General features: G+C 39.4%; 1 protein-coding gene across 4 annotated transcripts in view; it reads right to left on the bottom strand.

The window, feature by feature from the left end:
- Positions 1–485: 485 nt before the first annotated feature.
- Positions 486–23,630, bottom strand: part of CCDC82 (coiled-coil domain containing 82) — a 31,685-nt gene continuing 8,540 nt past the window's right edge. For 3 of the 4 annotated variants that reach the window (XM_084783559.1, XM_084783557.1, XM_084783558.1), the window contains 5 exons: positions 15,203–15,295; positions 13,588–13,712; positions 10,890–11,060; positions 6,402–6,587; positions 486–1,718 (listed from right to left, as the gene is read on the bottom strand). In XM_084783559.1, coding sequence (XP_084639685.1) covers positions 1,650–1,718; positions 6,402–6,587; positions 10,890–11,060; positions 13,588–13,712; positions 15,203–15,295 — 644 coding nt within the window. In that variant the 3' untranslated portion in view covers positions 486–1,649. Of the gene's footprint in view, positions 1,719–6,401; positions 6,588–10,889; positions 11,061–13,587; positions 13,713–15,202; positions 15,296–23,630 lie in introns of those variants that run through there. The other variant, XM_084783560.1, reaches the window with a different exon arrangement.

Genomic DNA, 23,630 nt, shown 5'->3' with positions numbered 1-23,630 from the left:
ATAGCCTACCAGTACCCCCTTTGCTTCCCTCAGATACCGCCCTTTCGTCTTTACCTTTTGAACATGGCTTCGTTTTTGTTCTCTGGAAGTGAGTAAAGGAGTAGTTCCCCATGTGCCAGAGAAATACAGACAACAATAGACATGTGATGGAAGCGCCTGCTTCACCGCTGAACACTCACTCGTGGTCAGCATCAGCTTCAGCATCCTTGCACTTCCTGTCTTTCCTTCTCTTTCCTTACTGCCTAGCATAAAAGGCCAATAGCAATAATTATGGAAATGTACTGGAGAAAATACAAACTCCTTTCCATGTAAAGACTTGATAAAATGTAGTCTTGTATAATATGTACATAGAGGCATGTGTCATGAATCACACAATAGATACAGCTAGCTAAATTCAACAAACACTTCCCATAAGAAAAAAGCAAATAAAATGCCACAGGAGAACAGGTCTCATCTTTAAGAATTAAAGATACAGAATACACAGCTTACTCTGAATACTTTATTGCATTATGGAAAAAATCAGAATGTGCAAAATAATGTAGGCACAAAAATAAGCCTTTAAGATGATTTTGGCTGGAATTGTTTCTGGGATCTTCAGACTGGAACACATACTTATAAACTTACATAGAGAAAGTTATGGTTAAAAATCATTAATGCATCATCTCAATCATTAATATATTCCAGATAAAATGGCAAGAAACAAGAACATTATACGGCATGAAATATATATATCAAGAAGTTGTTCCTAAATTTGAGGATTGAAAGTCTCTGGGGATGAGATATCTATTTATAAGCGAAACTTCAGCAGAAGGAAGCAGCCCTCCCCAGCTGGAGTAGAGAAGCTGTGGTCTCATCCTGAGGCGAGGATACTAAATGCATGGTAGTCTGAAGCTTCTTCCATGGCTTGCTGATTGAGGAGACATTAATTAGACATTTATTACTATTGCCAAGGGGTACAATAACACATAATAAAGTATGAGTTTCACTATACATGTGTATACACATGCGTATATAGCATTGATATGAAGATGCATGTGTGTGGTTGCACACATGTATGGGCACATATACCTTTGTCTCTGCGTGCATGTTGAGCTCACAGGATAGCCTTGGGTGCCAATCACAAGAACCATCAGTCTTGTTTTTTGAGACAAGGTCTCTCGCTGGCATGACTAGGCTGGCTGCCTGGCCAACAAGCCTCGTCTTTGTCTCCCCAGTGTGAGGATAACAAGTACATGCAATCATTTCTGGCTTTTATTTTAAATATAGCCCTGGGACTGAATTCAAGTCCTTGTTTACATAAAGCAAGCACTATGCTGACGGAGCCATCTTCAGGTCAGTCAAAGTATAGTTTAATGCAGCCTATTTCTACTAGCCTGACGGGACATGATAGCACACTCAGCTGCTGGTCATCTGTGGGAAAAGCATGGAAACATGACTGAAACACACCGAGGGACCCTCGAACCACAAAGCTGATGTTCTCCATGTCTGTCTAAGAAGGCTGAGTAGACTTCACTGTGGCACTTCACGGAAATCAGAGGAGTGCACAAGACACACATAGAATATACAACAAATATCACATGATATGGGGAAACAGAACTCATGATCTTCACATTTACAGAAATTTACAAAATCTTCTCTGAAGGAGTACGCTATAAATCAAACTTCTCATCTTGAAAATAATCCGCGGAGTTGAGATACTCTTCCAGTTCATCATATTTCTGTATATACAATAGAAAAAAAATAGTTATTTTTTACTCACAGCAGCAAATAACACAGACCCTTCTAACTACTGAAACACATGCCCCATGGTAATTGGGAACAAAAAAAAAAATCACTTAATTATAAATAAAAGCTCTATTTCAAATAAGCATTTCTAACTCAGAAAGCATTGGAAAGAAATCACATAATAGCATGATTAATTTCATACCTCATAAGTTATAATTACAAATCATAGCATAAATATAATAATTCAGAGGCCAATCCGACAGATATTTCTGGGACAGATGTGTATGTATGTGAACAGTTTCCTACTAATGACTGTTGAGGGCACAGCTTTAAAAGACTTGTTGGCCGTCCCTCGGTCAAGACACTCATAGCAACCAGCACCCCTGTTGTGAGAGTCCGGAGAGAAGCCACAGGTAGTTGAGGTGACAAGGAAAGTTTGACATTCAAGTTGCTTCGGACAAAAATGCTATCCCTCTGGACAGCCCCGGAGACTAAATGTTCATCCAACAGCACCACAACAAGGGAGTGCAGGATTTGATAATAATCTGATGCCTTCTGAAATAAAAAGATAGGACTGAACCAAAGAGATTCAGTTGGGAGAATAAAAACTACAAAATACTAGGTTATGGACTGTGCAAAGATTTGACAGGCAATGTGATGCTACCAAAGATTTGGGAGCAGGGGACTGGTCTTGTTTGAAGCACATGTTCAGAAAGCTGGCTAGCGATCCTATAACTGTGGGGCGACGAGTCATGAATCTGTGGTGAAGACTAGGCAATGAGGGCTCAAGCTCTCGGGGCAGCAACAGCAATGGAAGGTACAGAACAGCGAGGAACAGGGTAAGAGAGGCACGAAAGCTGCCCTGGAGACTTCAAGGTGAAAGAGAACAAGAAAAATGGCAGGCAGGGTGCGCACAGGCAGACGGGGGAGCAGAGAAGACACATGAGTTCACATTTAGACCGGAGTCCAAGTATTTATATCAGTTGAGGGCACTAAATTATTAAATGGTTTCCTGATCTGGTTTCTGGTCTCCGAGAGAAGACCTCAATGGCCTGGATTCTGTGATGACAGGGATTCAGGGGAGGCAATGTGAATATGGCATTTTCACCCTAGGCAAGGCCACATTTTCATAACCTCAAGATCCCTGCTTGCAGCACACCCCCAGGAAAGAAGGAAGAGAAGGCCAGGACAGACAGTGATCAGCTAGCTCAGGCCACATAGGGTTCAGTTGGTTTTACATGAAAGTAACATTCTCTATGATCTGCAACGTGCACCTTAGAAGATCGGCTGTTTTAGGCTTATTGTTTTATCTTTATGTTGTTTTACTCAATTATTTATAAAATTTGTTTTGGAAAGTTAAAATGCATCTCAGTATACAAAGAGAAGCAAATAACCATCTTTGCTTGCATAATGCAAATAGCAATTAATGGTAGTTGATCACTTTCTAATTCCAGGCCCTAAAACATGCCACCATTTACACGATCAAAGCAGTAATTATCGCTTAGTTCCTATTTTATAGGGGAGCAACAGGCTTGGAGAGATCAAGTGACTTGCTTTCACATTCCACTGCTGGCCAGTGGCAGGGCAAATATTTAAATGCATGCTTTTAACCTTTATAGGATGCTGTTTTGAGTTTTCAATGCCAGGGGTGGGGTGACAGCTGTCCTGAGGAGGAAAAAAATGAAAAACCACAAAAGGGATAGTGAAACAGAGGAGAGGTCATTAGGACCACTCTGCCAGTCTCCTCTGCTGGAAGATGCAGCTCCTGTGGCCCATCACAGGGCTTTTGGGAAGTCTGGGCCTTACGTTAATAATGAAGCGCACTGCACTCTTGCGTGAACCAGATGGGCATTCTGGCAAGAACTGTGCAGATTGTGGACGTGGGGTAGGGGAAAGTAGTCAAGTTCACTTAAGTGAAGCCTGGCATTCTCTACCCAGACGGAGCAATGAGACTGCCAGAGAGAAGAGGATCTGTCTGCCCAGGGGCCTTTGAGAGACTGAGCCCAGATCCAGCGCAACAGGACACTGTAAGCTGTGGTCCTCTACCTTCAAGTTGCTTAAGAATCAGCCAGTCCAGCTTTTAAAATGGTAGATGTTTAATGCCCTCAAGGAGTTTCATCCAATTGGTCTGGGTAAGCCCAGGAACTATGGTTTTTTTTTTACAAATTTCTAGGGGACTATGATATTTTAGAGAGAGTAGATATTTTAGAGAAAATGACCTTTTATTGTTTGAAATGTAAAGAGTGGCATTCTTAAAAATTGTAATGTTTTATATTGTGATATTAATATTAGCATGGCATTTTGGGGGAGGGAAACAAGAAAGAAAAGCCTCTAATAGTTATGTATTTGTGTGTCAAGTTGACAAGGCGTTGATCCAGTTGGTTAGTTTTATGCCAACTTGACAGAAACTAGAGTTATTTGGGAAAAGGGACTCAGTTGAGAACATGCTTCCAGGAGACGGGCTATAGGCAAGGGTATCAAGCGAGCTTTTGGTTACTAGTGATGGGGTTAACCCAGATCTCTGAGGGTGCCGTTAGCCCTGGGCAGGAGTTCCTGCAGGCTATAAGAGAGCAAGCTGAGCAACAGAGAACAAGCCAAGAAGGAGTGCTCCTTAGCCTCTGCTTCCATTCCTTCCTCCAAGTTCCTGCTCTGACTTCCCTCAGTGATGGGGTGTGGCATGAGCGAGACTTGTAAGCCAAAACAAGCCATTCTTCCTCCAGATGCTTCAGGGTCGTAGTGTTTTGTCGCAGCAATAGAAACCTAACTAAGACAGGGAATATCATTTTACTTCCTTTCCTTAAGAATGTCTTTTTTATCCCGTCGATGATCCTAAACTTTATTAAGCTTCCTCTAAAGTGCATAGAAATTCTTACTATTTTCCCTTCAAGGAACAGAAAGTTCTCTACATATAAATACATGTAATTATTCCATAACACACATGCAACGCACACAAACTGGAGCTATAGCTGAGTGGCCCAGATCCTTCCTAGGATACACAAAGCATAGGGTTCAATCTCAGGTACCAGAGACAGGGGGAAGGAACGTTTTTGTGAATGTGGTACACTGATAGATTTTCTAATTCCACTTGAGCGGGTATCTTCTAAAGGCACCACAAAAGGCATGGAAGAAGTTCAATGTCCCAGAAAGTGAAGACAGGGTTCCTAGCGAGGTCTTTCCTAAAAGCCAGTGAAAAACACAGAGAAGTTGGGGATAGGAGCTTCTGTAGTAGGACAAGCAAAGTAAAATGTGAAAATACGAAGAGAGTGAAAGCAAAGAAGAGACAGGCAAGCTCACTGGATGCTGGGTTGAGGTAGACTAACTGTCCACAGGGAGCGTAGCTATGACATCCCCTCTAACTGTCCACGGGGAATGTAGCTATGACATCCCTCTCTGCGGTGGCCCTTCTACTGACCATGGTAGGCCCTCAGATGGCCCCATGTTGCTGCTCCCCATCTCTGCTATGTCCTCTTGCGTCACCTTTGCCCTTTGACAACCTTCCTTATTATATAACTCAGACAAAAGACATCAGGTCAGACTCTCCCGTTTCCCTTCTTTTCAAGGTGAAATATGTTCTTGATCCAAATTTCCCAAATAATTGCTATTTGCTCTTTCTCTTGTATCTGCAGGAATAAACCTGCTTTTAGAAAACTGCTAGCATGAGCTTTCTTTCCACAGCAAAATGCTAGGGGCTCTGTGAGCAGAGCAGACCTTCTGTGCTGCCATGAGAGCTTAGGAATCCAACAGACTCCTCAGAACGCCCACTTTATCCCTGATATCAAATCCAGTGAGTGTCAAGGAAGAGGGGAGTCAGAGTAGGTCCCACAGCCTGTGGCCTCAGCGTTCCCTTGCATCATCTTCAGCCACAGTGCCAACTACTCAGCCCCAGGTCCTTAAAAGGATGTGGTTGTGTTAGAATAGGCGATGGAGCCCTTTCCTCAGACTGGAGCCAAATGCAGCTTCAGTTTTAGGTCATAGGGACTAAGGAAAGCAGGCAAAATTGAGTCTTATACTTTGTTCCTACCCTCCATCCCGACTAAAGCACTCTGGAATCTAATGGTTAATATTGATTCCGAATTTGACAGGACCTAAAAGACAAGTCTCTGGGCACATCTTTGAGGGCTTATCTAGATTAGGTTAATTAAAGTAGAAAGATGCACCCTAAAAGTAGGTGGCACTGTTCTCTAGGCTTGGGTCACAGACTGCATAAAGAGAAGGCTAGCTGAGCGGAAGCATTGGTCTCTCCTTGCTCCTTGACCCAGAAACATGGCCAGCAGCCTCAAGGTCCGCAGGGCCTCCTCACCATGGAAGACACACCTGTAAGCTAAAGTAACCCCTTTCCTCTTAAGATGTTTCTGTCATGGTATGGTATCACAGCAACAGAGAAAGTGACTCAATACGTAAGTAAGGGTTGCATATGTAACAGAGACCTTTTGTCAAGGTGCAGCACTATTGTTCAATAGCATCTACATGACACGGTGAATGAACTCTTGGAACGTCAGGGCATCTGTTCAGAACAGAACAGTGACAAACATGGAAGGGATGGGCAGCAGAGCAGAAGAGGGTATCAGAACAGGAGGGAAGGGATTTTTCTTAAGTCTCACTGGCTACAAATGTCATCTTTGCTGGGCACACTCGAGCCTCCAGATTCTGCAGAAGGAAGCACTCTGCAGTCTTACCTTTCTAATCCAGCCACTCTCTTCTGATTCACTGAAGACTCTTTCGACTGTTTCTTTAACCTGCTCATCTTCAGCTTCTTCCATTTTTGCGATGGAGCAGCATTCTTGGTACAGTTTGAATTTAAAATGCTTCAGCTTATGATAAATCCTGGTGCGATTAGCACAAATTCTGCCAACAACAAACACCTACATTAAGAAATAAATGTCATTATCTCAAATACGAAGTGAAAATGATTCTGATCTTCAGATTTCCCTTAATGGTAGAATCTAAACCATGTGTTTTAAACCTTATTTATACGTTTATACAAATGATTCTGTTATCTTTTCTTATCTATACAACGAGTCAGCAGCACATGAGCCTGCACTGTGCTTCCGCTACTGGGCTAGGGGCAAGAGGCAAAGTGAGGCTGTAGCTGTTAGGGAGCTTAGGAGAAAGATGAATGATTAAAGAATGCTCAGGATGCTACCAAGATGTCCGCGAAGATGACCTAAAGAACCCCCTAAACCAGCACAGACTGGAGACTGATCAAGCCCATGGTTCTCTCTGTGTGCATGCTTATATGAGGGCCAGAGGGCAACATCAGGTGTCGTTCCTCAGGCTACACTAATCCTTTCTCTTTTGAAGCAGCATTCCTCATTAGCCTTCAGCTTTCCAGTGAGGCGAAGCTTGTCACGCTTTCCCCAGTTACTTATTGGTTTGTTTGTTAAGAAGGCTGGGGTTTGAACTCAGTCCTCCGGCTTGGCATCCTCTGTTGGCTGAGCCACCGCCCCAGCCTCTGTCTCTGATTCGTGAAGGCCTGAAAACAGCTATCTGAATTTGGGAATAAAGAGAAAAAGTGCTTGTAAGGCAGAAAGCATACACACAAAAGCAGGAGAATGCATGTAGAATGAGGCATACGGACCCTTTCTGTGTTTAAAATGCCCAGATTCTGATAAATGTGTATATATAAGTAACAGCTAAAAGTGGCATACTCTTACACCAGTGTTCAATATTGGTAGTTGTTTACTAAACAATCCCCAAATATAAAGTAAAAATGTTCTTTGTGTGTGGTCATATTTTTGGCTTTAGGTAATGTGTCATGTGTAAATAGGACATATTAACACTTTATTTTCTGCTTTGATTATATATGGACTCCTAGGGCTCTATGATGCACTTTTATGAAATCTGTCAACCAGGCCATTTCTCTGTCATGTGTTGATGGTTATGGTTTATTACACAGCTAAAACAGGAAGTCACCATCACTCTGCTAATAAATCAAATATATCTTAACTCATAGTTTTCATTCTTTGTAAAAAAAAAAAACCACTGGAATGGGCTGCAAACATCCCAACACGATCATATCATATAAAAACCTGAGGGCACAAATGTCTTCCTAATTTAAGTTTTTCCTATGTTCAAGTGCGCAAGTTTAGTACAGTCATTTTGAATAGTCATCTATGTCACATTTTTATGAAGACACACACAAAGGAGTAAAGAAATGATGCTGCTGTGCAGATAAGTAACAGGCCAGGAGTGCCGAAAGGAATTCAAGTGATATAGTGATGACTGCCGAGCAGCTGCGCTCGATGCATGGTTAAGTGACACATTTTGGACATTCCGTCCTGTCCTGGGACTTCGCCTGAATAGACAGGAACAAACATTTATTCCCTCCAGATTCAGTACTCAGAAACAGATCCAAGGAACAGTAGCTGACTGGAGTTCCATTTGGGAGCATGGATGAGTCGACGCCAAGTGCAAAACTGAGGAGCCCATCTCAGCACAGGTGACAACTTAGTCATATTCCTGAAGCTCCCTCCACAATGCACCCTTGAACCAACTATCCACTCACCACCCGCCACCCTTCCTCCCACTCTGGCAACTGTTTCTCCTTACACAGACTTGGGAAGGGGGTCTTACGAGTTGCCTAAGTTTGCTATGATTTGCTTTTCTCCTTCGGGGGTGGAGGTGGGATGTTCTTGTGGTCCAAGGCCTCTTGTCCAACATACAGATATAACTAAACTATTTACTTTGTGAACTGGTAAATCCATCTTCCATCAGAGCATATCCTTTCTTTCAAATAAGCTAACCTGTGGTAAGTCAGGCAAAATAAAATTATCAACAAGCAACTACTGTTTCACTACACCCTCGAAAAGAACCTGGTTAATCCCAGGCTTTCGTTTTTTATATAAGCATAAGCACAATCACAAAGTAGAGATCCGAGGGCAGTGGGTGGAGGAGCTGAGGAGTCGCTTTAAGCCCCAGAATACAAATACATTTGTGTTTCCCCCCTTTATTTGCGTGCACAGACACAGTGGTTCAGTAGGATAGAAACTAGCTTTAGTAAATGATTTCTTCCTCGTCTTCTCCCCTCTCTCCAAACAGATTGTCTTCACTGAAAGCCTTGAATATAAAGCACGCTGGGGAAGCAGTGTGTGAAGTGGGCAGCAGAGTCTGAGGAAGCTGATCTCTCCTCAAATAAAAATGTAAATGCTCTCCCAATTTTTAAACATCTATACGTTGCTTACTTAAACAGTGCTGCTTAGATAGGAGGGAAGATAAATAGAAATCTGACTCATTTTAATGGCTTGATCCATTTGTCACATTCAAAATAACTTCACCCTTTAAAAAGCACTAATGAAGACTTAAAGAGACATACACCAAATGTACAATGTACTTAAAAACTATAACCTGAAATCTATACAAACCATCATAGTAGACAGACTAGATAATCCCATGCATCATGATAATGATGGACTCAGCTTATTTTTTTTAATAGAAACTATTAAATTCTATGCCAAAACAACAAAAAATTAAGTGTTTCAGTGGTTTACTTACACTACTTTTGTGATGTGTTTATTTGTGAGTTAATTAGAATAAAATAGTTTTGTTTTTAAAAATAAAAATTTACTGAAGAACATTTATTTTGCCTAGCATTATTTCAAAACATCAATAATATAACCATTAGTAACAACACTATCTGAATGGTACTGTATCCTGACACACATTCCTGTATATCAGACTATCATGTCACTATTCTAATGTTTTACTTGGAGTGTTTCCACTATTTTATACCCCACTCCTTATCAATAATGCTTCAGTGAACTGTGCAGCTATGTCATTTGCTTTTATTGGATTTACTTCCATAAGATAACCTTCTAGTGACTACAGAGGCTCTAGCTACGTGGTCGCCTGTGTCGTAAAAGTGCGCCAGACCCTTCTTCCTTTACAAATCTTAGTTTTCATAAGCCTTCAAACACCTAAGTTATGTTGGTTGCTATTACCTTTGAACATTTGATTTAAAAATACTTCGGTAATTTAAAAGCTATCATTCTGAATCTTAAGTAGTTTTATTTGTATGTTCTTAAGTTGAGAACGAACCTTTTCCCATATATGTAACTTCAACTCTCAAGAATAAAAATCTGTAAATGATTTACCCAATCCTTACTGTATTGCTTAGAGGGATCTGACCAACTACTGCCCAGCAGAACTCAGGAATCATACTTCACCAAAAGTTGTACTGCCTCCACTTTAATAACGGAAGATTTAGCAACAACTTTGTGTCTCTGTCGCATTTAAAGTATATATCCCCCAAGGATAGAGTCACTAGAGGAAGTTCTCAAAGGATTTACAACTGCAGCCTTCTTACTAAGTAATATTAAAAACACAAACAGAATCTACATATTTCTTTAATGAGTTCACACTATACTGTCACACTCTTGTCTATTAACTATTTTAAATTTGGGAAGGGGTTCTTTTTTTGTTTTTTGTTTTATTTTGTTTTAGCCATGGTTTCTCTCTGAAGTTCTGACTTTCCTGGAACTAGTTATGTAGACAAGGGTGGCTTATGGCTGCTTCTTTCTGCCTCCCAAGTAAGTACTTGAATTAAAGGCCTGTGCCATGATGACTAGCAATTACTTATTCTTGAAATTTTTCTATGTTCAAATTTAACAACATCTTAATCAGGTAAACAATCGCTCTGGACACTGACATGGTAGATACTGTCTAAACCAAAGTACAGCGGTCTCTGAATTCTCTCTTTGTAGGATGAATCTTCAATTACTTATCTATGAAGTGCTAATTTGAATACTACCTGACACAAGATTTTTAGCTAGGTCATATTCTTCTTTGAACTCTTTCGTCCAAGTGATCTTCCTCATCACTCTCATCCTGTACATCTCATCCCTATAAATGACTCACAGAGATTAAGAGATGGACTGATTTTATCTCATGGAATTAGGGGTGAATATGCTATATAAGACACATTTTTCACCTTCAAAAATTGTACCCTGGGCTGAGGGATGTTACTCAGTTGGGTGCTTTCATAGCAAGCTGAGGCCCTAAGTTTAATATCAGTGGCATACTAAAAGAAAGAGAGAAAATCAAATATACCATATTTCCTTGTATTCTTTTCTTTGTATTGTTTTCTCTATTTGTGAGAACTAACCAGAGGACAAGCTAATGAAGCCTAACTTTTCTAAATATCAAAGGCAGAAATTAGCAAAATATACCTGCTTGTCATGTGACATGAAGTCATCTGTTTCCATAGTCCTGGTGTTGTACAACTCTCCTGAGAGGCGCACCGAGTATTGACAGTGGCGATACAGCCCACAGGCCTGGCACAAGCTATCCTCGGGGCTCTTGGGTTGAAGGCTTAAGTTAGAGTAGCTTTCAACTCGGTCCTGGCAATAGTTACAAATAAGAAGATTAAGTAAATATGAATGTATCCAAATTATCACTCATTTTGGAAACCAACGGGAAGAAATATAAGAACAAAACATGGTATCTCTTACTTTAAGGAAGTATTTTTTTAAAAGATCTATGTATTTATTATTATGTATACAGTGTTCTGCCTGCATGTATACCCGCACGCCAGAAGAGGGCATCATGTTGTGTTACAGATGGTTGTGAACCACGGTGTGGTTGCTGGGAATTGAACTCAGGACCTTTGGAAGAGAAGGCGGCGCTCTTAACCACTGAGCCATCTCTCCAGCCCAAGGAAGTAGTGTTAAGTTGAAAAAAATTAATTATTAATCTTGGCTATAAAAAAAGACAAGGAAAAATAAGTAGCTTCATTCATCTCTTTACTTACAAATTACTACTAAGTAGTGTTTCCAGGAGGCTTTAATTTACTTATTTTCCATAGTCTCACCCTAATTAGCACCAATGAGATATTAAAGTAGGAAAACGAGCAACAAAATATCAGTGTAAGTTAAAGATGGAGTCATTTAAGCTAGTTAAAATTTTAAAAAAAGTTACAGTCATTCTTCAGTGCATGAGTCAAGTCACATTTTCCTCAAAACATTCTGGAAACAACTTAATTCTCCTGCAGTCACCAGCTTTGTCATGTGAAAACAAGCACCTTGCAATCCATAATGTTCCATGTCCAGTATCAATGGATGATCTAATTGATTATCAATGAGACAATGACGTGAGAAACGCTGGTCTGCCTAAGCAACTGTAGCAGCGATGAGGTTACTTGCGCTTGTACGAAGGCTATGCCAGACACGACTGTACTGTTAGCAGCGTATTTTAATATCGCACTTGAATGAACACATTGAGTGCATTGCTGGCATGCTTACTACTCCACTTCACAGCCTACACCGGTCTGGATGGTACACTCGTCCTTTTCATACTGTGTGATCGGCAGCCATCATTCTGTGTATCTTAGCCTTAATCCACTGTGGTGACCTGCTAGTGTGGCGAAGCGTAACAACACAGAGGTATGCATCTTGAAGGACTTTGTTGAACACTGCTCTGTGAAATTCTAACTGTGGGGTTATATACCTTCCTCATTGTAAAACGAGGGAGAGAAGACGTCCTTCCTTTTGGACTTAGGAAATACATCTCACATGTAAATCATCTGCCAAAGGCTAAATGTTCTTTAAAATTGTAATATTTTCCTCGTACTAAAGGAAATAGTGTTATAATTATTTTGTACATTTTACCTAAAATACCTATATCCCCATTTCCCTTAAAGGTAAATAAATATTTTTTACATCTGAGGAGTAAGTTTGGAATCCAGGTATTAAAAATCTAGAAAAATCTAGAAATATATACATGGTAGTTCTAAATTTAAGCCATCATTGAACTTGAAACCTTATAGTTTGCAAGCCCTGACTGTCTCTCAGACTGTAGCTACTTCAGGCTGAAGAGCTGTTGATGACACCAAGTTTTCTGAAGTAAATGAACATAGAAATTGAGTTAAGTACTACGGAGACTTTAAGGAATTCATATATCTATTATATACCATTTTCCTCTTAGTAATCATTGGAGAATAGAATGTCAGAGGTTGGGGTGCCTTTAAAAACCATAGTACATCTTCTACCATCAGAGATGCTAAAATACAAATCTGGAGAATAAAATAGCAATTCTTATGTTAAAAAGTCAAATCCCCAAATTTCTAGAATTACAAAATCTGAAGCTAGAGACTATGTCAAACATGATGAAACTCAATGTTTTCTATAGTGTTTTATGGAAATCAAATATCCTAAGAGGGGCCTGACTTGTCGGCTCATCACATAAGCCTGATGACCCGATTTTGATGCTAGGAGCCCACAGTGGAAGGAGAAAACCAGCCCGTGTAAGTGTTCCTCTGCCCACAGTGGATGGTAGCATACATGTGTCCTCATACACACACACACACACACACACACACACACACGCATTGCACACACACACACACACACACACCCCACATACATCACACACTCAATGTATAATACGATACAGTATTTAAAAACAGTAGGAGGACTAACTCATGGAAGCAGCCTCATGAGACACACTAACTTGGGAAATGCTGCTGTCTACCTCCGCTCCCGGAAATATACTGATACTGCCTTGAGGCATGAACTCATGAGTTAGCACTTGGACAAGTGATCCAGTACAGAAGCCAGTTTAAGTCAAAAAATGTTTTTCAAACTTTTCTATGTGACATTCTTCTCTGAAGAACCATCTTATGAGACACCTCATTTTAAAGTAGGCTAAGCCCGAGAGATGCTCTGAAATTATTTCAAACCATTTAGTTATTGAAGATATTAGTGTAGGTACTTAAAACAAGTAAAGCCTTTAGAGGAGGTTAAAATGCTATTACTTAACAAGGAAGAATGCCAACACTTCAGAAAGTGACTCCATCTGGGTGGACATTGAAGTCCTGAGAGGGCCACTGTCCCCGTGCTCTTACCAGAGGTTAAACGGCAAACTATATACCTTATATTGTTCTTTCCATCGGCTTCTAGAGAACAAATTCTCTAGACGGGGTTGAATAAAGCGATGATCCAAATAATGAAGAGATGTCAACATATCTTGTTCATATGACTTCTTCCTGGCGCCAGCTGTGAGCAGAGGAACAAAACAACAGAATACTTGGAATATTGAATCAACTGAACACTATGCATGTGTTAAGAGTTTTAGAAAGATGGTTGGATAGCTGAAAATATTTTAAATTAGAAAATAGTTAATGAAGTAACACCTTCATTTCATGGAAGCACAGGGCCAGAGAACAGGGCAGTTTGCCCCGAAAGCCTCAGACTTTCTCGTTATCAAAAGAAGCCACATGAAAAAGCTTGCACAGAGTCTTTCACTCTTGCTTTAAAACCTATCTGCATAGCCCTGAATGACACTTTTAAGGACCTCTGCTGCTGGCTCCATCCATGAACCCAATGGTAACTGCCACCAACACACTGGAAATGTCTTTCCTCTCATCTTTCCCTCCATCCCCCATAGCACACTACAATCTTTTCTGCTTTCATAATTTGATTACTATTTTGTTCTCAATGTATACATATTTGTCATGGCCTGTGATGCTAAGCTTTGTGTTTCTGCTTTCTTCAGAAATTTCCAAGTTAATTTAGCTAATTCATGTTTTGTTTTAGCTTGTCATGTTTTATTAAGCCTCTACAGATTTAAACACTTTGTCATGAATTAAAAGTGCCTCTTTCCTCTGTGCATTCTTTCGAAATCTTCTCCCCTCATTGCTGACACATTGCACTATAACGGCAGGAGCTTCCTAGTTGTTCTTAAATGCTCTTACATATTACTACAACCCTAAGCATAAAACAGATGTAGATATTACTGTCCTGGTTGGTTTTGTTTTTTGTTTTTCAATTTGATACAAACCTCTCTCAATACAAGGTGGGTTGTACAAGAAAGCAGGCTTAGCAAGCCATGAAAAGTAAGCCAGTAAGCAGCTTCCCCTGGGACCTGTTTCAGTTCCTGCCTCCAGGTTCTTGACTTGACTTGACTTGACTTGAGAGAAGCCTTGGCTTCTCTCAGTGGCCTCGAACCCAGCACATACAAGCAAAACAAACCCTCTCTCCAAGGTGCCTTTGGCCAGCATTTTACTATAGTAATATAAAGCAGGCTACTACAGAAATTGGTAGCAGAAGTGGAATATTTCTGTGACAGAGCTGATCATGTTGCTTAGGAAGGATTACGGAGATGTTTGAAACTTTGGGCTGGACAAGTGAGTGAGTGTTTTTAGACCAAGGCACAAAAGCCGAGAACAGCATGTTGGGTTTTTTTGGTAGAATTCAAAATCTTAGAGGAACAGAGAAAACACATGAATGTTGAGGCATCCTTCTGTTTCAGGGGTGTATGTTTTATATTCTCCAATTTACTGTAGAGTCTTTCATAGCAGGGACTTGTCACATGCTTACCATCTATCTATCTCAAATAACATTAAGTGTGAATGCACTTAGTGTAGTTTATTCCAGAAGAAACAATGGCAAGATTTAAGAATGGTTTGTCTTGGCTTTGTTTCATCTAGTTTCAAAAGCTATTTAGAAAAACTTAAGAAAATGCTCCAATGATACTATCAACTTACCATACAAGGTTTCCAGAAAAGATTCATCTAAAGCATTGATCAGAAGAGCCTTCACAACCCTCTCAAAGTGAGTATAGTGGTCGCTAAAAGAATCTGAAATGAATTTAAAGCGAGTATTAGGATATAGCAGACAAAACTATACCATGATTACAACAGGGCCTCTGCCAATGCTAAGAAACAAAAACTCGCATCGCATGTAGCACAAAGTTTGTTCATCCTGTATCTGTTGTCATGGCAAAAACCAAACCAAAACAAAAGAAAAACAAATAAAAACTCTCTTCCAATTTGGTGATTTCTAACTCAAAGATTCTAGATGTTATCTAAAATGGTCCCAGACTTACTAAGGTAAAATTCTCTAGAGAATACTGAGTACAGTGTGAAAAAATCAAAATAATCCATATCCACTTGAAATTAATAACTATAGCAAAAAAAATGCAAGAAAATCTCCCATGTAGACTGATTGCTATGCTTTAGTCTATAACCTACTACATACAAGATGGTCCAGGAAACTGCTACTCACAGAAACCTCAGTGGACATAACAACTCCATTCTCCCTTATCCTGTCACAGACGTATGAATTCCCACACCACTTTAAAGAGCCTTCTCCTTCTCACACTACACATATGCCACTATATTCTCTCTAACCACCCTCAGACATGAGTTCACAATGGTGACAGGCCAGACAGTGGTGCTGTTCTTGCTACTCTCAGGTAGACTTCACTATGGGCCATAGAAATGTTCTCTAGTGAATCCTACCTCCTGTGGTTCAAATGGTCATCAAGGGATACTTGCCCTATTGGGGATGGTTAGCTAGGGACCAAAGGAAAAATAGGATATATCCTTAGAAATCATGAATGGACTGGGGTTTTATTTCCAGCTGACAAAATGGATCAAACAGGGAGAAGAGGGTTGTACTTCTGTTTGCTAAAAGGGCTGTGTATGTTTTTTAGCTTTCAGGGACATTTCATTCTCCACTCTTACCATGGAGCTGCTAAAGTGTAAATTAGCAGCAGAATGAATTTGTAGTGGGTCTTAGACTTTAGAGGGTCTAAGATAGGTCATCATTGAAAATTCAAAGAGGAAGACTGTACACACACACACACACACACACACACACTTAAACCAGTAGGTTCTAACGCAAAAGTAAAGTACAGTAGTAATACTTCAAAAGAATTCTCCTCTGACTAGATTTACGCTGATATAATATAGAATTTTTTAAATAATTTTGAGTTAAAACTCATCCTAACTCCATGTAACTCTTCAAATTATATTAAGGGAAAGCTCTTCTGGAATTATTAATGGACATGTTGGAAAAAAAGTTTAACTCACTCACTTTGAGACTAAGTTTAACCGTCAGGCATATGCAATGGCCTATTTATTTATTTGAAGCTCACTGAACATGCTAGCCTTGAAAGTACTAATGCCCAGGGTTACTCATCCGCCATGGAATTTTAAGAGCTGCAGCAATACTTCAAAGGCCCCAGAAGTTCTTCTTCGGGATTAGGAGGAAAGGCAAGGCCAGAGATCAGCATCACTTGGTTTTTACTTCCTATTCACACTGTGTTCCTCCTCGCCATGCTCATCAGAATGTCCTTAGAAAGAGGTTTCTGCTTTCACTGTATCTGAGAGAGTGGGTGGGCAGTGCTGGGATAGTATTCTATCTCCAACTGAAAAAAATGACACAGCTGAGGGAGTAAACATCAGGTGTCAACCGAAGCACTTATGTCTAAAGGGCTAATTGAAGAGATGTTGCCCTTGGTTTATTTTTAGCTGAGAAAACTGAAAAGAAAGGATGATGAAAAGTTTTCCTAAGATCATAGAACTAAGCATTGGAGGATGAGTCCCGGGCAGTCTCTTTTAGACGTTATGTTCGTGTTCCCAGCATAGGTAGTGTAGATTTGTTATCAGTCTCCTCTAGACTGTATGTTCACGTTCCCAGCATAGGTAGTGTAGATTTGGTATTAGCTTTCAGACACAGAATTGGATTGAGAATTGAAGAATATAAAATTCTAATTTCTCACCGACTAGGAAAAATGATAACTGTCACTGACAAAGATCGCTAAGGTCACACATAAACAGACAAAAGGCAGAATTGGGCGTGGGGTTCAGGCTTCACTTGGGACAAGCTCTAATTCCTATATGGGATAAGTGTCAGTGCTCTGTTCTTGGAGATTTAGTTAATCCACCATCCCCAGTCATCTCTTGTTGTCTGGCAATATTAGGTTTGCACTCAGGGTCTCCTGCACACTATGCATGGACTTTATAACAGATCATGGCCCCAGTCCTTCATGGTCATTTCAATCTCGAGAAGAATAGAAGAGTCAGATTTGTTATTATGCACGATTTTATTTTCTTCATGTAGCAGTCAATCCCAGGTTCTGTTTAATATCTAAGTATTCTGCTGACTTTCCTGCATCTCTTGGCTCCACATATGCTAAGATTTTGTTTCAGCATCATGTACCCTTCCTGCTGATCTGGATGTTTCTCATGCCAGCTCGGCCCCGTTTTACTGATATCTTATGGTAAAAATCCTTTCAATTACTATTTTTCAAAATTTACATTATTCTCATGTATTTGTTCTTCTAAGTGAAGTTCAGAATTATTTTGTAAAGTTGAACCAAAAACTAATTTTAGAAGACTTCTCATGATATGTATCGTATTTTCAGATCATGCCTGTCTCTCCTCTTACTCATGTTTCCTTTCTCATTTCACAGTGTGTTTTCCTATCTACAAAGCCAGCCATATTTTTCTGATTGGGCTTAGAAACTTCATTTTGTTGTTGGTGGGGAAGGAATTTTGTTCAATTATGTCTCTCAAGAGTTTATTTCTAGTGTATGAAGAGCTAATTGAGCTTTGTATATTGCTATTGCTTTGGCCACTTTTCTGAGATCTTTTCTTCATTTTAAAATAGCTTCTCTTGGGTATCTATAGGAGATGGGCCTCCTAGAAGACCACGGATCTGGAGATAAGTACTGTTAAGAGGTTCTGGTGACATTATTTCTGCTTTCTCTCCCAAACCTGGTCTTACTATTGCTGAGTTTGTTTCAAGAACCAAGAGAAAGTTTATAAATACTCCTTTAGGAAGAAGTGTATAACTTACTGACATGTTGTCTTATGGAATGAAAGCATATACTTAGCATGAGAGGCAGAGTAAGAAAAATTTCCTCTTTTCCTTTTTTTTTTTAAACAGTTCCTCTCTACCCCTGTACATACACATGGAAGACAGAATCTGGGTAGGAAACTATGGAAAGAAATCCAACATAACCCTACTGCTCTTAAAAGATTCATATTCTTTATCTTAACTTCTGCATCCTTGGCTGAGTTATGAACTTATTCATTGTGGTTATATGCACACATACAAATATGCTATCATGCTAGGTACAAATATCTTTTTCAATAACAATTCTCCTTTATCTACCACACAATAAACTCATTCTAAGCAGAAAATACTTTTTCCCAACATGGGTAACTGATTTAGTGTAGTTTAAATAGTTTTTTGTTTATTTCTAAAACCAAAAGAAATGAATGAGAGGTGTCCCTGTGACAAAGGATACATCAGGTGTGCACTGCATCCAAGGGAAACAATAGGAAAAGGAAGTGGAAATAACACAAAAATCCCTTAAATACACATAACCTGGGCTGGGAATTGAAATTAAAGGTCAGCTCACACATACATACACATACAAACATATCACTGTTAATCAGAGGCCATCCACTTATAGTTCTATTCATTTTGTTTTTACATTGAAAATAGGAAAACTTCCTGTCCTCTCCATTTCATAAGGAACACCTCAAGTGTTTCATTATAATGTTGGTTCTCACTTGAAAATAGTTATGTTGAGCTGGGCATGGTGGCGCACGTCTTTAATCCCAGCACTCAGGAGGCAGAGGCAGGTAGATTGCTGTGAGCTAGAGGCCAGCCTGGTCTACAAAGTGAGTCCAGGATGGCCAAGGCTACACAGAGAAACCCTGTCTCGAAAAAGCCAAAAAGAAAAAAGAAAGAAAGAAAGAAAGAAAATAGCTATGTAGCCAGCAAACATCTGTAATCCTAGCACTTGAGGAGGCAGAGGCAGATGGATCTCTGAGTTTGAGGCCAGTCTGGTTTAGAAAGCAAGTCCAGGACAGCCAAAGATATACAGAGAAACAATGTCTTTAAAAACCAAAAGAAAAATACGGTTATGATGTAAAAAACAAATGTAACTATTAGTAATTTTAAGAAACTCACTTTAAAAATATGCACATATTGAATCCAATCAAATATTGTTTTTAGGCTCATTTTTTGTTGCATTGATAGAATTATGTGAATTGCCAGGTAACTGGCTGGAATGCATTCTTTTTACCTCTATTACTAAGTTTTGTCTGAATGTATGAGAGGATGCACTCTATCAGCATCTTCTATACATCTACCACTGTTTTTCTTGTTTCTTCTACCTGTTACAGTATTTCCAGCATCCATGACCTAAGCAGGGCTGTTATGTGATGGACAAATACCTGTCCTTTAACCTTTTTTCATATCTTTTGGGAGCACTGCAGTCTCAGAATATAAACAGACATTTACAGGGCTAATGAAAAGAGAGGAAGACTTGGCTGTCATATATTTCAGTCATGAAGAAGGAAGCTAATTGTTCTTAATTGGGATAGATGTACCTCTTGGACAAATGGCAGGTGGAAATTACAAATCATAAATGCTTTCTGATTATTCCCTAGTCTTTACTGACTTGATACCCTTCCTAATTTTTTTTTTTTTGAGACAAGATCTCATTATGTAGCCCTGGACAGACTGGAACTTGCTATGTTCCAGGTTTGCTGCGAATTCAGAGATGTACTGGCCTCTGCCTCTTAGTGCTGGGATTAAAGTTGTGCACAACAATTGGTGGTCAATTTTGATTTTCAACTGTATGCTGGAATGTAGAGTTAGGGGAAGCACTTAGTATTAACTATAGAAGTTAGAAGGATGAATCTGGAAATGCCACTTCAGTTATAATTTAACCCAAGCCACAGAGAGGTATTCACTGTTCATCATACAGCCAATTATCTTGATGAAAAAAATGCTTTCAATTCATAAGAATTAACTTATAGAAACCTTTAGAACTTAGTCCCTTGGCTAATCAAAAACTGCTTAAATTTTGTCAACTTCACTGGACATAAAATTGATAAATTAAAATTCTTAATTTAATCATATACGTAAACTCTAAATTTTTGTTTTATTAGCTCTGACATTTACAAAAACTCTAGTCATGATTAGCATTTATCTCAGTCCATAAAATCCAGGAATTTTCAGACATTATGCTTTTTTAATCACTCACCTAACTACCAATGTGGAAGACATTGGGAATTCACTGGGAATGTAGCTCAGGATTACAACCCTTGAAACTTTCAAGACAGGATGATTATATGATTGGTTTGAAATCAGGCTGGGCTTCCCAGTGAGTTCCAGGCCAGCCTAGGTGACAGTGTAAGATCATATCTTAAATTAAATAAGAAGAAACGAAAAAGAAAAAGACAAAAATGAATAGGAATCCAACAAAGAGGGAAGGTACCTAACCACCCAGTGTTTTCTTTCAGAAGTCAGATACTTATTTCATTGGGATTTACTTCTTTGGATAGCAAAAATTTTTCTTTCTGATGTCCAGTTCTGATAAATGTATGAACTTATCTAACCATCCTAACTGGTTGACCTACTACTATAACTCCTTGAGAATGTTTATTACTCAGTTTCCTACTTATGGCACTTGAGATGTCTAAAAGACATCCAGATAAAACATGCCCACCAAGGTGATGAAAATTTGGACCTTACACTCTGGAGAAATCTTGCCTCAAGCTAAATAGTTGGGAAATTTTGCCTATGTACTAGGCTATAGTAGCGGGAAACTTGCCCAAGTACAAGCAAAACAAAGGCAATTGATGATGAAATCCTGGGGTATACAAAAGTTCAGGCAAATAGGAAAAGATAAGTGCAATATTACAAATGAAGGCAGGAGAGAGTGGTAGTTCAGAAGCTACAAAAGAGGAGCATTCAGGAAGTGACAGGGCCCAGTGGTTAACATGCAAAATGAATAGTATGTTGGTGAGCAGAGAGCATCCAGAGCCTGTGTTTACTCCTCTGTACTTATACGGGAAACGGGAAGAAAAAGAGTTAGAATAGTGGCTCATAGAGTATGCCAACTAAAGAAAGGAAGAACAAGGATCTTGTTGCCAGTTGAGGAAACACAGCTTACTGAATAAGATGCAATTACAGAACACACAAAATAAAACAGATTGCGTGGAAAGTAAAATACAAACCCCTGAGGTAAAGATTATTTAATATCAAAAGTCAACACAGAGCTCCCTGGTATTTACTCAAGTGAGATACAGTCTTATGTCCACAGCAAATCCATAAATGTTTATATTAGTTTTATTCTTAACTGCCAAAACATGGAAGGAACCATGATGTTTTCAACAGGTGTGTGCATAAACGGTGGCAAATCCATACAATGCCTTTTTCCTCAGCAATGAAAATAAATGAGCTATGGCATCCTGTTTAGCCATGGCAACAACTCAAGATGCACAGTTAGGTGAAGAAACCCATAGGAAAAGTTACACACTGTGGTGTTCTTAATAATCATGTGACATTCTGGAAATGTTAAAAACCATGGAGATGAAACCATGTAAGTGTTTTTCCTAAGGCTCTAGGAAGAAAAGGCGGTAAGGTACATTTACTGCTTTTCACATTGCTGTGATTAAATACTTGACAAGAAGCTACCCACGGAAGGAAGGATTTGCTTTGGCTAATTGTTTCAGGGTGCAGTCCATGGCAGCAAGAACAGCTTGCAGCTGTGTCAGCAGAGGCCTGGGCTGTTCATACCACAGGAAGCGTAAATGGGGAACAGGAGCAAGAGGAAGTTGTGTGACCTTCAGCCAGAGCAGAGTTTGGGCTAGAGTTCCTAAGGCTTGCTCCATAGAAACCCACTTCTTTCAGCTGTGTCCCACCAAGTAAAGTTTCACAGCCCCCAAACAGTGCCACCATCAGTGTGCAAGTATTCAAATACACAAGTCTGTGGAGATGTCTGGTGAACATAATAGGTAAATAAAGAACATTTTAGGACACTGAAATGATTATGGTGGGTATATGTCATTAAAGGTTGTCAAGATCCACAGAAGGCATAAGACAAAAAGAAGACTTTAATGTGAAGTATGGATTAGTGATAATGTTCAAGATAGTATTATTAATTGTATCATCAATTGTAACAAAGGTATCAAACCAGCGTAGGAGATCAATAATAGTGGCGAAACTGTGCAGGTGAATGAGGACATGACACCTAATTTCCATTCAATGCTTCTCTAATTCCCAAACTGCCAGTAAAATACAGTAAGTAGAGAGGAATAGGAAGAGCAGGAATTAGAAGTAGTTTACACATACTGGTCCTATACTTATTTAACACTGTCTATATAAAGAAACCATAATGATGGTATCCTATTCTTTTGATGCAATGCCCAAGAGCCAGGTGAACCAGTGCCTTGTTTAATTACAAGAAAGTTAAAAGATTAACTTGGAAATGTCTTATTTTTTGAAATATGAATCATTCTTCAGCCTATTGTTTCATTGCAATCCTAAATAAGTACAAAACATAAATAATTATTTAGGAAGAAACTATTCTTTAATATATCAATCTGTTTCTTTGAACTCTAAATCATGAAAACAATCTTTGAACTTATGTACAATTAAAGTAATCCAAGTGGTCATGTGCATACTTAAATGCACCTAAACGTTTCAAATTCTCTTTCTTTTTCTTTCTTTCTTTCTTTCTTTCTTTCTTTCTTTCTTTCTTTCTTTCTTTCTTTCTGACAGGGTCTCTCTGTGTAGACTTTGCTGTCCTGGACTCACTTTGTAGACCAGGCTGGTCTCGAACTCACAGTGATCTGCCTGCCTTTGCCTCCCAAGTGTTGGAGTGTTGGGATTAAAGGCATGTGCCACCACGCCCGGCACAAATTCTCTTATTTATAATTTTATTAATCTCTCTCTCTCTCTCTGTCTCTGTCTCTCTCTGTCTCTCTCTCTCTCTCTGTCTCTCTCTCTCTCTCTCTCTCTCTCACACACACACACACACACACACACACACACAGATAGAGAGATGGATTTTTAGTAGGCTTGTTTTTGTGAAGATTCAAAAAGCCTGATTTTAGAGTAATTTTAGAGTAAGTATACTGTCCAATGTCTATTTAAAGATACCAACAAGATCCACACAGTTATCAATAGCAAAACACCATTTTTCTGATATTTTTTTTCCTGATGGCGCAAATGTACAATTGGCAAAACAGCTGCCCCTTTACAAAAAACACAGCACAAGCATGAACAAACTCCTAATGATGGCAGTCAGCACAGTGAGGCACTGGCAGGAAGAACTGACCTTTTGCTTAGGAATACCCTTCACGATATAATAAAAATGAT

Source organism: Acomys minous (assembly GCF_964271855.1).
Source record: "Acomys minous genome assembly, chromosome: 5".
Lineage (NCBI taxonomy): Eukaryota > Metazoa > Chordata > Mammalia > Rodentia > Muridae > Acomys > Acomys minous.
Note: the sequence above shows the minus strand (reverse complement) of the source record. Positions and strands in the feature narration are given on the sequence as shown.